The sequence below is a fragment of the Zootoca vivipara genome, chromosome 9 (assembly GCF_963506605.1).
Source record: "Zootoca vivipara chromosome 9, rZooViv1.1, whole genome shotgun sequence".
NCBI classification, from domain to species: Eukaryota; Metazoa; Chordata; class Lepidosauria; order Squamata; family Lacertidae; genus Zootoca; species Zootoca vivipara.
Window position 1 is genome coordinate 48,422,697 of NC_083284.1, and position 16,541 is coordinate 48,439,237.

General features: G+C 44.1%; 1 protein-coding gene across 1 annotated transcript; it reads right to left on the minus strand.

Annotated features, from left to right (window-relative positions):
* Nucleotides 1-360: 360 nt before the first annotated feature.
* Nucleotides 361-15,130, minus strand: AGA (aspartylglucosaminidase). The gene is given in 9 exon segments (XM_060278717.1): nucleotides 361-512; nucleotides 1,168-1,301; nucleotides 2,158-2,265; nucleotides 4,383-4,458; nucleotides 6,715-6,832; nucleotides 8,908-9,020; nucleotides 11,243-11,355; nucleotides 12,670-12,823; nucleotides 14,922-15,130. Coding segments are annotated over 9 exon segments (1,059 nt in total). The 5' UTR covers nucleotides 15,064-15,130; the 3' UTR covers nucleotides 361-411.
* Nucleotides 15,131-16,541: the final 1,411 nt, after the last annotated feature.

Here is a 16,541-nt window from a genome sequence, read left to right on the forward strand (position 1 = left end):
GAACATTTATCCCCCTATAGAAAATAAGGAGGATGAAATTAATGAGAAATCTTGAGGGGAAATCTTCCCATTCTGGGAGCATGTCAGGAGGATGAGACAGCAATGGCTTCTGCTCTCTCTCTGATGTCAGTAGGGCATCAGGAAAGCCTACGGGGTGGAGATCTGGTGCTCTCTCTCTCTCTTTCTTCTCTCTTTGGCCCCCTCTCCTCCAAGGGGCCAAAGGATTAAGACAGAGAATAAAGGCTCCTTGGCACAAATCGGTAACCCCTCTGCGCTGTAATTTATGGGGAAGTTGTGTCCACAACTAATTTTTGTAAAAAAACAAAAACGGCAATGGCAAAAGTTATTTTGTCTTCTTAGTTTCTTCCAGTGAACTCTTTAAGTTTAGGTGGGGTGGGGGGTAGGGAGATGTTAAATGCAGTCTATTATTTGCTCATATGGTTGCTTCAAAGTGGGATTAGAAGCCATAAAGTGAAACTGTGTGAATCCTGAAACTTTATTGCAGGCAGCACCTGTGTCAGGAAAGGGAGAGATAAGAGAATAAAGAGAGAACAAAGTATGAGAGGCGCATTAATCTGTCTCCTTGTGCTTTTAACATCTAAGGATCCCACTATTAATTCAACTACAATTGTGCAATTGTTCTTTCATAGCCTTAATTAACCCAGCACTGAGCTTTCTTTTTAAAAAGCCATCTTTCCTTCACTTATTTTAAACTCTTGAAGACGAAAGAGTCTCCAGCTAGCACTATGGCCTTCACAACCTAAAATATAATTCCAAGTTTAGTATATTTTGTTTCAATTTACATCTTAATACTGGCAAATGTAATGAGTCCACGGGTCTCCAAACTTTCAAACGGAGAACTGTGGGAAATCAAAGATAAAAGAAGTGCACTGAGCAGCCTAACCCAATACGTCATATCGATTAGCAAAATGATCCTGCGAAGTGATCCAAGGGCTCAATAATGAGATACCCAGCATGACTGATCTTGGATTGCTTTGAAGCAGAGTCTCAGTCTCAGTCCCCCCCCCCCCGAAAAAGTGAATATTTTGTTTTGAGCCCTTTCCTGCATGCTGATGTGACAAATGGGCAACGAACACAGAACCCGAGTGTTGTGAACTCATTCCAACCTATAAATTTGCATGAAATAAACTTCCAAAGAAGACGTACCATAGCTTCCACTTGCGTTCGCACAGATAACGGCACCAAAGAAGTATGGCTCATATTTCTGAATTCTAGAAATAACTTTCTGGCAGGCCATGGTGGGATCCATTCCTGTTCGCATATACTCCACGGCTTGATAGCTGATTTAAGGAAAATAAACAGACAGATATTAACCCCAAAGTTTCTTCAAGTGTCATACTATGCATAGTATGCCAAGGAGGAGGAAATGAACCTTAAAAAACCCTTCTCCACTGATAACAAAAAGGGAATCTTGCACGAACTTGCCCCAATGTTGAGACAGTATAAAAAACCAAGATAGGGCCTTTTTTGTGGTGGCTCCCGCTCCGGCGGGAAGGTAAACGGCGTTTCCGTGCGCTGCTCTGGTTCGCCAGAAGCAGCTTTGTCATGCTGGCCACATGACCCGGAAGCTGTCTGCGGACAAACGCCGGCTCCCTCGGCCTTTAGAGCGAGATGAGCGCCGCAACCCCAGAGTCGGACACGACTGGACCTGATGGTCAGGGGGGGCCCTATCTCTGGAATGGTTTGCTTTGGCCCTAGTGGATCCACTGTGACCAAAGCCCCTGGATCCAACTGTTGTCAAAAACTCAATGAACTGGTTTGGAATATGAATGCTTGGTCTTAATGCTTGGGTGCAATATGGACTGAACACTAGTTCCCTTTAAAATTCTTCTACAGCGAGGAATGTAGAGAGAGAGTCTGCATATTTAAATGAAATGTGCAATAGCTATCATTAGTTCAAAATCCTGGTTGTTGATTACTGTTTGGACAAGAGGCTAAGCAACATCCCCAAGATGTTGTTTTCTATGTCACAAAGGACCTATGGGCATGCCTAGTAACACCCCCAAGACTTGAAGTGGGGGGAGAAGCAGTGCAGCTTCCAAACTTGCCTGTACCAAGCCTATCTTTTACCCCAGGGTAGCCTCACAATTAAACCCAGTATGAAAAAGATCCAAAGAGTTCACAGACTATAAAAACCTGGGCAAGAAGCGCATCATCAAATCCCCATCTCCTGTGGCAGCTGCAGCTCCAGCTGTACTATCTGCATATGCTCCAGCTCCAGCAATTGGAGAGTCTCCCACGCGTCTAAGAAAGACGAAGGCCATGTTAATCCAATGTAAACAGCCGGGCGATGGGGAAAGATTCTGAAAGTTCCAACAGAGTCACAAACAAGCTAGCAACAAAGACACGTTGAGGCCTGTTTCTCATTGAGGTAGTAAACCTGTGCCTGCCTGGAGTAAACCTCTTGGAGCTACAGTGGTACCTCGCTAGACGAATGCCTCACAAGACAAAAAACTCGCAAAACGAAAGCGTTTTGCAATTTCAATGGAGACTCACAAGACAAAGTTTCCTATGGCGCGCTTCGCAAGACGGATTTTTTTGTCCCATAGGGTGCCTCGCAAGACGAAAATTCCCCCCCCCCGTCTTGCGAGGCACCCTATGGGAAACCGCACTTCAATGCGTTCCTATGGGAGCCGCTTCGCAAAACGAATTTTTCGCTATACGAAGCGACTTGCGGGACGAATTAAATTCGTCTTGTGAGGCACCACTGTATATGTACAGTCTCAGGACTCTGCCAGACAAGGCATTCATCCAGTTTTGCTCGTACAAAGCTTAGGAAGAGGGTACACCATGTCTGGTATTTACTGTGCATTCGTTCAGATTTGTTTCTGTTTTTTCAGGAGGAGAGCTTATGAGGACAAAAGGCCATTAGTCCTGATTTGCTTTACGGGTGTCTTCCCATCAATCATTTGTTCATTCCACAGTTTTCTATACAGAGCACTTTTATTGCGTATGTCTAAATTTCCTAGTTTGTGCTCAAATTCCCCCTGCAAAATACATGACAGAATGCTCCTCCCTTAAAAAATAAGACCCTCCAAACCAACCAACCCCCGCAACAAAACTTAAGAACTGCTTCTCCTCAACATTTAGTTTTCTGAGCATAGGATAATTCAGTCATGGGAGTCCCATGACACAAGCTTACCACCTCAAGAAGATATAGTGGTAAGTCTCAGTATATCATAGCAGATTTTGTTTTCCTATGCGTCAATCGCATTCTTCTTGGACAGCAATATTTTTTATTATATTTGCTGAACTGGGCTGAAATATCAAGGTGACACTTAACTTTAACATCCAATATAATCAAGCACAGCTCTAAAGCGGATGGAATCGAACCAATCACAGCTAACCAAGCAAAAACTAAGGGGCTACAAAATCCCCCTGCCACATGCATGGCCACAACCAGACTGATTTTAAAAAAGGAAAAACAAGGGTAGTTGGTATTAAAAGCATTATTGGATAAAAGTTTTTAAACATTATTAAAAGGCCTGAGAGAAAAGAACAGTCTCTGCCTGGCACTGGAATAGGTTCCAGGGAGGATGCCTGAGGAAGGCTCTAATCCAAACTTAGCATTTATAGATATCAAAGACGTTCACATGCAGCCCTGCAAGGTAGGCTAGTATTATCCTGGCATTACAGATAGAAGGTATGAGGCTGGTAGAGAGTCTCTTTGTTAAGGACATACTCAAGAATTTATGACTGTGCTGAAATTGACTGCCCTTAACAATCGCTTGGGGGACAGGTGGTGCTGTGGGTTAAACCAGAGAGCCCCTAGAGCTTGCCGATCAGAAAGTCAGCGGTTTGAATCCCTGTGACGGGGTGAGCTCCTGTTGCTTGGTCCCAGCTCCTGCCAACCTAGCAGTTTGAAAGCACATCAAAGTGCAAGTAGATAAATAGGTACCGCTACAGAGGGAAGGTAAACGGCGTTTCCGTGTGCTGCTCTGGTTCGCCAGAAGCAGCTTTGTCATGCTGGACACATGACCTGGAAGCTGTACGCCAGCTCCCTCGGCCAATAATGTGAGATGAGCGCTGCAACCCCAGAGTTGGTCGCGACTGGACCTAATGGTCAGGGGTCCCTTCACCTTTACGTAACAATCGCTAGGCTAGACTATATCAGATCTAAATTTCTGTAAGTTCATGGAAAATAAACTGGTGAAAAGGAAAAGAAGAGGAAGAAGACAGAAAACAAATTCGTGCATTCTTCACATATCCACTTTTCCACAATATCCTTCTTTCAAGTGATATAAAAAACATTACCACTACAGCAGCAGTTCACATACACACTCATGCTTACTATAAGCAGCATTCAAGAAAGGAAAACAAATCTCAACAATAAGGAATCTTGATTTTATTGCGACACTAACCCCTGAATTTTGTGGTCTGCACCATTTGTAGACGTCCCCACAGCAATGCTTCCATTCTGACCAATCACAATCATGCCTACAAATGAAAACAGGCTGGGAATTTAGAAGCAGCGTTATGGGTTGATTTTAATTGAATAGGGGTAATGTTAGGCGACCACCCTTTAAAACAGACCAGGCTCCTGCTGTCCTTCAGACAGCAGTGGGGAACTGGGTTTGACCAGTGGGTTACAATGATATCTCCCATCCCCTCATGGGCCAAATCTGACAGGTGGATGGAGCTCAGGAAATCCCTTTCTAAATTCTGGGCAATGTAACCCTTGGACAAAGCACGATCTTGCCCATTGTTTTACATAGGGCTTTGTAGGCACTGCTGATCAGCCAGGCCTGCAGACACATTTTCAGCTAAGCCATGTTTTGACCTGGCCCGTACTGACATCATATATGACAGCAGCTGTGTGCCGTTGAGCCAAAATGGCCTTGAAAGCCAAATGAGGAGGCCTGACAGGTGCAACCAGGCTTGGAAGCTGGTGGTCCCTCACACCAATTTTAAGAGTTCCCGGTAATATACAACACGGTTGCCACAATCTTTTCCTATCACAACTTGATGGCGATGGGATCAACTTCACCTGGGAACTGTTTGCATTCCTTATACCTCTTTTACGTCTGGAGTAACTCCACCCTAGAGTCCATCTATTAAAGAAAGAAAATCTCCCATCCATGAAGACAGATGATCACCAGGATCACAGTCTGCCTCATAATTCTGCACTGATTAAGTCAGAAACACTAGCTTTGGCTCCTGGCTTCAGATGGGAGGCGGCATAATCATTCACTCCAAGTGTGGAAATACAGTACATATTTTAGGACCCTTAATTGTTATACACCCACAGCCAGATAATTCACGCACTAGCTACCGGAAGGCAGTGAGTGCCATAAACACAGTGTCAACTGACACAGCATGAAGCAATTGTTCAAAGTTTGCATTCAATAATTTGCCAAGTAGGCAATTTGCCTACAAAATGCAACTGCCTACAGTAGCCTAGTTCAGTTCTGCTCTATCTTTGCCTCCCAAAGAAGGGAAGCAAATAATAAATCACTGGCTTGGGCAAACTGCCAAGGTGCAAAAGTTCACAAGGACACACCTTTAGATTAGCAAGAACCTTGGCATTTGACATTTTTAAAATGCTAATTACTTGGTGGTGACAAATTTAATCATCACACTAGAAGTGCCTCTTAAGTGTCTGGGAATGAGACTTGTGCTCCCAAGTCACTTAGGTGCTTCTGTAAATTCCAAATTTAATTACTATGCAGATGGAAGAGGCTGGATCCAAACAAAGTCGTCGTCATCGTCATCCCCATCTTCAGTTAATTTTGCAAAATGTAAAGTTGAAACTTGAGCTTTTTTTTTTTTTGTGGGGCGGGGGACTTCCAGACCTATGTAGTTCTGGAATATCCACTAGGATGATCAATTCACTGGAATATATCAGCTCATTTTGAAATTACTTCCTCTTCAAGAAGGAGCACTCTTGGTGCACTTTTAGAAAACTAGCAAGCAAAAAGAGTACCGGTAAATTAAGTTGTCCCTACTTGAAAACAAAGTGGTGCTTTGATTTTGGATGATAATCATGTTCTACTAACACAAGTTCCGCCTCATCAGACCATGTGTGTATTTTTTTAAAAAATGCTCATCATAAATATGTAGAATGAATGAATGTACGGGGACTGGGAAGGAAGGGTGAAAGCGGAATAGAATGGATGCCACATTCCTGATTCTAAAACTAAACAGAGAAGCATAGGCCAGGTTCCTACAGTAAGTAAGGAGATTTACAGAATGGGGTGAGGGGTAACATGGCATGTGTCCTTCCGCATCCCAAGTCCTGCCAGCTCATGCTGGCCAAGGTGGAAGGTGGCTTCTGTGTAATTTTTCACTATGCCATCAACAGATTGGCCTAGTTGAGAAGCCCAAGGAACTTTTGGATCAAGTGGATCCAAGGCAGCATGCTGATGATCTGCCTCAAGACTCCTCATTTCAAGGCTCCTACACGCAGTAGAGTTTCACCCTCCTGGGGAGAGCCCCACAACCAGCAGAGAGGCAACTATGCGTGATCTGACAGCACAGCATTCAACATTATGGGGTGCTAGGGCTTCACGCTTGGGATATGTGTTGCTGAATCACTGATGTTATCTCTGCATCAGGCAGAGTTTGTTCTTAAGTGGATGTTAAGTGGATTTCCTTATATCTTGCTTAATTATCCACGTTCAGTTTGTCTGGTGACTCATTTAAAACAAGCAGAGGGATTGCAGCATGAAATAAGTTGCTGTCAAGAAGGCTTACCAATAGTGTCATGGTTATGAATATCTGTTCTTTTCTTTGATACACTCCGCTCTTCTTTGGTGAACTTTGCAGTCTGCTTGTATGGGCCACATGATTTTGAAGCATCTGGCGTCACACTCTGCAATCAAAGTTTCATTCACATTAAAATCTTGGAAGAAACACAAACTGGCATTTCAAACAAACCTGTCTTCTCTCCCTCCCCACCCCCCGTCATCCTAAAAGAATAATGTAAGATTTCTGTATATGCCAAGGATGAAGAAGTTTCATCGAAGGCAAATTACTGTAGCTCAGATGCTTTAAACAAGGAACAGACAAAAGCATCTCCCTCAATTTAGAGTAACTCAATACTCAAAACACTCTTATCACAGCCCTGCTCAGATTTCATGTTATGTGATTTGCAGATGTTTCCTACAATGAACAGCCAGCAGAGAAATAATACATCAACATTCTATGTGCAAAAAACCCAGCATGATAATTTGTCTTACCACCTACCGCTATAATTCAAGATCAGTTTTTCCTCAATCCTCATGAGCATCTATACTGATTTTGATGAGACAACTTTATAGACAAAACATACAGCTAAAGGCACTGGAGCCAGATAATTCAACTTGCTCTACTTCCACTCCACATACCCTGCAAACACAGTTTACAATCTAACACACCCTATTCTTTCCCATTTTGCTGGTGGCTCAGTTAAAATAATTAAGAAAGACTTTGCTTTAGCCACACAGACTTCTCCTGCTAGTCTTAAAGGCTGTTATCTTTCAAGTATCTTCCTATGATCTTGGATGCAGAGGTCCCTCTACAGGTTTCTACATAGCCTGTGTTTTTTGCAGGGATAACTTGAAGGGTATAGATCAGGCATCCCCAAACTGCGGCCCTCCAGATGTTTTGGCCTACAACTCCCATGATCCCTAGCTAACAGCTCCAGTGGTTGGGGGAGATGGGAATTGTAGTCCAAAACATCTGGAGGGCCGAGGTTTGGGGATGCCTGGTATAGATAGTCAAGAGGGTGGGATCTGCATGCAAAATGAAGGAAGAAAACATTTTACACAAATCACAATAGGCTTCTGATTCAATGAGAAAATAATAGTACTGAAGCTCTATATTATATTTCTTAAAAATAAATATCTAATTGGAGTTGTTTTTTTTTAAAAAAAGTGTGCCCATAGTTATACATCTGAGTGAGGTAGCATAAAAACAAAAAACGCCCATGCTGAATGGGTCCACATAGATTTAATGGTTACACACTTATCAGAATCACAGCAGGCTCAGAGCAGATCTTAAAATGAACCTGCATTCCAGATGCCAGGGGCAATTTTTTAAAAAAAACAAATCTTAACAAGAACGTAAAAATAGTTTAAGATTTTTAAAATAAGGCAAACGGCAGGCAGAGCTTGGGCTTGCTTATATGAAATAAGGATGTGTGGATTCTAATCATGGCACAAAGCTAAAAAGTTCCAAGGTGGGGGAAGAGCAGAAAACATATGAGACAGATAACCAAGAACCTTAAACCTAGCTCCCAGAGAGGAGCTGGTGAATAGAAGAATACGGGGAAGTCCCTGGGTACATAAAACTCCTTAAAAGCAACTGCCCAGTGATGGTAGGGGGACACAGATAGTATTATCAGGTGTCCAACACTTACAAGGCAGACAATATGAAACAGCAAGAATCAGATGCAGTGGAAGGATTCAAGTTGAACTGGTTAGCAGAAGCTGGTATCAGCAGTGACCAATTCTAGCTTGACTGGAGGCCAAAGAGAACTGAAAAGCAGGACCCTCAAAGCTGATCAACAGGACCATTTGGCTCCATAGGTTAAGCTCCTTCGGAGAACTCTCTTGTACACGTCCACATACTTTTGTTTTTTGGCACACGGCACATTCCTCTTCCCCTGCAGCTTACTCCAATGATGGAGTGGGGTGCTGGAAATGTTGCAGACGTAAGAAGAGCCCTGCTGGATCAGGCCCAAGGCCAATCTGGTCCACCATTCTGTTCTCAGTGGCCAGCCAGAAGCCCATGTGAAGCCTGTAAGGAGGACTTGAGCGCAACAACACTCTCCTCGCTTACAATTCCCTGCAGCTGGCATCCAGAGGCATACTGCCTCCAGGAGGGGTGGCAGAACAATATTTAATACAATGTAGTCACCAGGTTTATAAAACAAGAAAAAAAACAAGGGGAAAAGTTGGGTTTTACCTTCCAGAAGTTTGGCTGACAGTTTCGATTAAGCCACTGTAAGTACACTGAAAGAGAGCTCTGTGTAGTCAGGTCTTCACTTGGAAACCCCATGCTTTCCGCAAATAGTGAGGCTTTATGGAACAGAAAATAATGAATAATTTCTTTTTCTATGTAACAGTATTTGCAATTCAATAAGCATGCATGAGGACACCTTTTAGCTCATCGAGATCCCTATGAAAACACGGCATGGCACTTGTAAACCATTTTCATATTGTATTACAACAGTCAGAGCCCAAGTCACTGCCCTATACGTTATTATGATTTTGTCCTCAACAGGAATGCCTTTCTCATTTTCTAGAACAAGAACATATATCAGGGGGATTCAGAATCCTGAAGACTGATAGCAAACTAAGAGGAAGTATATCAATTTGCAACATGGAATCCATAAAGACTTTTGATAAGAAACAGCAAAGTACCACTACACTGTCAGACAGAAACTTTAAGAATTAAAAGTAGAATGTTTTAGACTGTATTGATTAATTTTTTAAAAAATCCTGTTGCTTTTATCTAATATATCTTAATTATGTTTCTATTTTCTTCTATTTCTTCTATTTTCTATTCTTCTCTTTTCTTCTATTTTCTTCCTGTTAAATTTTTGAAAGAGAAAAGTGCTTTTGGGGACGTCATAGAATCCTTTCTGAGCTATCTGCTGCAGCTATACTTTTTAAAGAATAATTTCTAATGCTAAAATTCCAAAAATCAGTGATGAGTTTTGTCACTGAAGGCTGCGATTCAATACACATTTATTATTTTAATCTATAAAAAACATTTACCTTTGGGCTCCAAAAAGAGTTCCCCATCCAACCAAGTATACCAAAAAACAAACAAACCCCCGCTTCTACACACAAGAGCATTCAGTAATAATAAATACACAAAGAAAACCATAATTTGATAAAATTAACACATATCAAAAATTGGGCAGAACAAAAATGCCTCAACTGCCCACCTTGAGGAGAAGGGGGACCTTTCTAAACTGGGAGTAAACACCAAACCTCTAGGTTAGATTACTTCAATGCATTATACATGGGCCTGCCTCTGAAGATGGCTCGAAATTTGCAATGAAAACCGTAGAAAGATGGTTTGAGCATGTAACACCAATCCTTGCTCAATAACAACTGGCTACCAGTTGGTTCCTGGGTCCAATTCAAAGTGCTGGTTTTGACCCATAAAGCCTTAAATGGCTCAGGACTGCAATACCTCAAGGACTGCCGCTCCCCATATGACCAGACCTGAACCCTGCAATCATCAACGGAGGCCCTTCTTGGTGCTCCTCCTCTGTGAGAGGTCTGGAGAGTGGCAACACAAGAGTAGGCCTTTTCTGTGGTGGCTCCCCACTTGTAGAATGTACTCTGCAGGGATGATGATGATGATGATAATAATAATAATAATAATAATAATAATAATTTATTATTTTTACCCCACCCATCTGGCTGAGTCTCCCCAGCCACTCTGGGAGGCTTGCCTGATGCCTTTATCTTTAGGTGCCATGCAATAACATTCCTCTTTTCCCAGGCCTTTGGCTAATTAAATAATCTATGGCTTTTTGAACACACACACACTCACGTGTATGTGTGTTTTTATATTGAAATCACCCTGTGATCCTTGGATGAAGGGCAGTATAGAAATTTAATAAACAAACAAAACAAAATTGTGAACTTAATGAGACTGGAGTGCATGATGCAGACGGCAGAAATAACCTATCAAGCCAAACCAGAGCACAGTGGCCCCTATCCATTTAAAGCAGGTGTGGGGAACCTTTGGCCTGCCAGATGTTGCTGAACGACAGTTCCCACCAGCCCCAGCAAGCATGACCAATGGCCAGGGATTATGGGAGTTGTCGTTCAGCAACATCTGGAGGGCCAAAGGTTCCCCACACCTGTGCTAAAGCAGAGCCAGTGTGGTGTAGTGGTTAAGAGCGGTAGACTCGTAATCTGGTGAACTGGGTTCGCGTCTCCGCTCCTCCACATGCAGCTGCTGGGTGATCTTGGGCTGGTCACACTTCTTGAAAGTCACTCAGCGCCTCTCACCTCACAGAGTGTTTGTTGTGGGGGAGGAAGGGAAAGGAGAATGTCAGCCGCTTTGAGACTCCTTTGGGTAGTGATAAAGCGGGATATCAAATCCAAACTCCTCTTCTTAATGAACTTGTCCTCTTCTTAAGTAACTTGTCGCAACCAACTTGTGACTAAGTTCTTGACACAAGCGAGGCAGCTTAACTTCAGTTAGACAGAGGCAGCTGCCTTCCACCACTGCATGGCAAAGCCGAAATTTCAAGGAGCAAAATAAAGGAAGTTACCTGACTCTCCAACCAGTAAGGTGTGCTGAGTATGCTCTATCACTTTTCATGCCACGCCAATAGCATTTTTTATGCGTCTGAGATCAGCTACTGCCCCAACTTCCATAGTATTACTGGACCAAAGACAGACAAATGTACCCAAAAGCAAAACAGACAAGACAGAGCTGTAGTTAGGAATATTTTAACTTTATATAAAAAAAATTCAGAGTATAAGAATAATGTATGCCACATCTAAAGGACAAGCATGAGATGAGTATAAAAATGAAGATTGGTGTCCAAATGTTACTTGCAACCCCATTAGACTATTCCAGACTAAATGGGTTGAACCTGTAGATGGGGAATTCCCAAATTACTGTCCACAGAACATGAGTGGTTTGTGATCTTAATTCAGGTGGTTTGTGGCATGACTATGGATTTGTAGTTGAATATAACACATCTATTGCTTTAAATATTCATTCTGACTTTTAACTGCATTCTAATTGCTTTTAATTTCTCATATTGCATTTTGATGTATTATAATGTGAATTCTATGGAATTCACATTGTAATAGAATAAAATGCAATATGCACGAAATTAAAGCAGCAATAAAGACACAATTAAAATTCATACAGCATCTAGCACAGCATAATTGCTACAGCAGGCAGAAAAAAATCATTTAAGTGGTCAGCCTCAACAATTTGCAAGTGGTCTGTGGGTAAAAAACGTTTGGGAACCACTGCTGTAGACTACAGTTCAGATGGGCATGTGCTCTCTTTAAACTGACATTTTAAAGCATATTTAGTGAGAGGGGGGAAAATAGAGCTAAACCTGACTCGCAAAACCAAATGCATGTGCTCTATTACTACTAGTGCACAGCTTCTCATTAGAGCAGGGCCAGTTACATACATTGCCATATGGGTGTTTATCTCAGGCATCCCCAAACTGCGGCCCTCCAGATGTTTTGGTCTACAACTCCCATGATCCCTAGCTAACAGGACCAGTGGTCAGGGATGATGGGAATTGTAGTCCAAAACATCTGGAGGGCCGAAGTTTGGGGATGCCTGGTTTATCTGCTAGTTACTTAAGAGACCCTGGAGTGTGGATGAAATAATGTGCATAATCATGCAATAAACCAGTAAAGAAACTGTACTTCTTGAGATCAAGGAGTGAGACAGAAACTAGAAAATATATACTGTATATGTATGGATAAGACTGACATAAAGATTTAGGGGGAAAAAACCCATCCCTAGTAAACAGCCCATTCAGTCTCAGATGCACACAAGCCCTTCTGTGCCCGTAGGTTCCCACCTGCTTTTCAATGGAGATGGCAGCAAGGACAAAACTGTCTACTCATTGAAGTGAATGGGGAAGATTCTGAACATGGAGGAGCTGTGTGCAAATGACAGGAGAACCCCTACGCCTGTTAGGAATGATGTGGGATTCCTTACCCATCCATAATCATAGCATCCAATGTTGTTTCTCCATGTTCATCTGGGTGTCCTCCATACCCCACACTTCCATCACATTGCTCAACTTCACACTGACCACAGCCTTTCTCTACTGCATCCAGTTCAGAACCACCTGCCTGTAAGGTACTCCAAGCTGGAAAAAACAACAACAACAAAATCCCACTCACTCCACATGTAAAGTATGTAGATCTCATATTCTTAAAAAAGCACACCACCAATTGCTATCCCTAGAATACACAGTGCAGTGCAAATGTGTAAGTGTTCATTGTCCTGATTTTATGGAGGCTGGTCAATAAGTACAAGAAAACGAAATCCATCATGTTGAGGGAATGCAGCATCGGTGGCAAAACTCTTAAAACCTGGGATTCCTGGACATTAATTGTCAACTGTCTGCTTCTCATTGTATTCTTCCCCTGCCCTGCCAATCTGGCACCAGCCACAGTTGGCAAGCAAGCTATAGATTAAAAATGGCCTATTTGTCTGATGTGACAAATGTTGAGTTCATTCTAATTTCTTTCTCTTCAAGCCCAGAGTCTCCAATGAGCCAATTATGTTTAGAAGCAAAGCAGCACAAAGGTGGATAACTTCCACTAAAAAAACAACAACTGGCCCTGCTCTTTTAACGGGGAGTTTTTTCTGGCATGGTGATAAATGGTGGGGAAAGTTCTCCTGGCTACATGTCTGTATCAAGTTGCAACAAAACAGGAGTGGACTGGGGGTGGAGGGATGGGTGGAGATGGGATAACCATCACTATATGGCAACAACGTGCTAGTTAAAGAAAAAAAAAGATTTTAAAACCATTTTTATGGCATTTCACTGAGGGGTTTAAAACCATTTAATGTTGTTCCATATGCTTCTTTCACAAGCCAGGCTATATCACTTATTGTAAAAGAATTTCCTCAAGATGGACTTTAGCACAAACCTTATGGATATATTGGGCAAAGGAGAGGACTCGTTAATCTTGTCCCAGAAGCATGCACACTCACTAGAAGGAAGTGAGGACGCTCCTTTTTACACACTGTGTGTGACACAGAAGCAGAAAGTGTGCAGATCATATTTGTGCATTGTCTGATGTTGCTGTTATGAATCCAGTGAAGACACCCACAACAAGAGCTGACAGCAGAAATCCATGTTGCACAACTGGCCACAAGATGTTGCTGTGGCCTAGTAGACCAAATTATGTAGCTAATACAGAACACAGCGCAAGCAGACACTTCTGCAGACACAGCAGCACACCAGTGTTTCCAGTGTTAATACAATGCCATGCTAAGAGCCCCCCTGCCACATTATTGTGGATTAGAACCCCTTCACCAAAAGACCTACGCTGAAATGGTGGGGGAAGTACCCTGCCTGTAACAGTGCTACTCTAAGAAGTAATGCACTAAGTAATGTAGATTATGCTTTGCTAAACCAGAACATAAAATGTCCCACACCAAACAAGGAAGATGAAAGTAGCAGAGAAAAGCCAAGGAAGTTTAACAGTAACAGTGTGGATGGCTAGTTCATCTGACCAGGCTTAAACTGTCACCACCCTTTCTTGTATTTCAATGCAAACATTAAGTCTTGTTTAAAAAAGAGCACTGTTGAACATGCACAGAGTGCCTTTCCCCTCCTCTTCCCACAGACAAGCCCAATCAGATTTTTGGGACTGGGATAGTGGCTCCCATAAATGAGAACAAGGGGAAGGGAGTGGGGGACGGGGACAACTGGGTCCCAGGGTCTGGCACGACACAGCTGAAGGTGAAGTCTCCCTCTCCAACCTGCCCAAATTTGGTTAGCTTGAATCCCCCCACCCTCAAAGCAAGGGGTCCTCCTTACTGCTTCACTAGCCCCAAGTGAACTGAGAAGAACCTGGGCTCCGAAAAAGTGGCTGCTTTGCTCTTATGTTTCTCCTCAACGCCTGACTTTAGAAAGGCTCAACACATCCTGCTCGAGACATCTAATGCTACTAGCGTGCGATGTTATCCCAGCCCACAGATGCCAGCATGCAGCACAGCAGGCGGCATGTAGCACGCACCCCACCGCCTGCAAGGATCTTTGCAGATTTGCCCATGTGGCGCTGAGACCCGGGCTGGATCATGAATCTAGAAAGCAGGGGGTGGGGTGCGGGGAGCCCAAACAAAGCTTGGGGGCAAACCGCAAACCTAGGACGGGGCGAAGGGTTGCTCCCCGCCCGCTCGAGCCTCTCCTCTGCGCAACCACGGAAGCCCTGGAGGAAGCGAAACAACACCTGCTTCAGCGGCTTTCCTAAAGGGCCAGGTGTTGAGGACCAGAGGCAGCGAGGGCGCCTCGCCGCTAGCCGCCACCGCCGCCTGCAGCAGCAGCAGCAGAGGCAGCAAGCAGGGTCCCCTCGGGCGGCTCCCGCGCCCCATCGCTCCGCCAGCCCCACTGAGCCGCTCCCCTGTCAGTCCCACATCTCGTGACCGCCGGGCGGATCGGCCGCACGCGCAGTAGCCCGTGAAGGGCGGAGACTGTGCCGCGCGTAAAAGTCTTGCGCGGAGCTGCCTCTGGTGGCAAGTACCGCCCTCTGGGCGCGCCGCGCGGTTCCTCTTCTTCACTCCAGCGCAGCCTCCCCTACTCTCCGAGCGGCGGTTGCGGGGCCCCTCCGTCCTCCCATCAGAACTGCACTGGAGAGCTAGAGGAGGAACCATCTACGATGGTTCCACGAGGGGTGTCGGCGAGACCATCTTAGTCGCCTTAAGAGGCCGCTCCTGTTGCTTCGCAGAGTTGGTGCCTGGCTAAGCGCTTGTTTGCATTTATGTTTCTTTCTTCTTTTGTACGCCACGAAGGAGAGAAACGTCAATCGTTCCCAGCAGGGATGGGGAGGTTAGGGCCCGCCAGATGCTGTGGGGCAACGACACCCATCCGCCTTAGCCAGCATGCTCAGTGGTCAGAGATGACGAGAGCTGCAGTGGTGTGTGTGTGTGTGTGTGTGTGTGTGTGTGTGGTGAAGGGTCCTTCATCCTCCACTCAGCACAAGTCTCCCCAGCATGCCAGAGACAGGCAAGCAAGGATTAGGCACCTGGTGCTGCCTAGAGTTACAGCCTCTGCTTACCTGTCCATGCCTCCCCATAAGGGAGCCCAGAACTGGACACAGGACTCCAGGTGAGGTCTGACCAAGGCAGAATATTACTTCCCTTAATCTGGACACTAGAATAGCATTAGCTTTTTCTGCTGCTGCATCACACTATTGGCGCATGTTAAGTTTGTCCTCATATTAGTTTTGGTCTACTAAGATCCCTAGATCCTTTTCACATGTACTGCTGTCAAGACAGGTGTCCCCCATCCTATATTTGCATATATGATCATTCCCACCCTAAGGAATAATCTGATTATCCACATTCTAAAACGGCTGTTTATCCTCCATCCAGGCCAGTAAGAGTAATTAAAGGTCGTATTCCAGCCAGACAAACACTCAAGGAAGGTGTGAAGCAAACAGGTGAGGATTGTGTCCTGGGAAGAAAGGGTGTGTGCATGGCTAAGGGAGCGTCCTGTGGGCCAGTTAGAGAAGTCTGGAGGGCCACATTGGGTCCCTAGACCTGAGACTGTCCACTTCAAATACATTATGACAGTGACAAAATAAAATATTTTAAACACCACAGAATAACTGCACTTGCATTTGTATGTGTGTGTTAGCACCTGCGAGTGGGAAGGGGGAGGATTACTAGTCAGATCAGACCCATTGCAGATACAAGTTGGGGGAGGAAAATCTTCCACTTAAGGGGAAACTGTGTGACCATCGTAACATGCACTTTGGCCGTTAGTTGGACTGAATGTCCTGTTTTCACAGGAGTTCTAACAGGAATAGCCTCATATGAGCAGTAACTCCCAGTCAGCAATCACCTAGAAT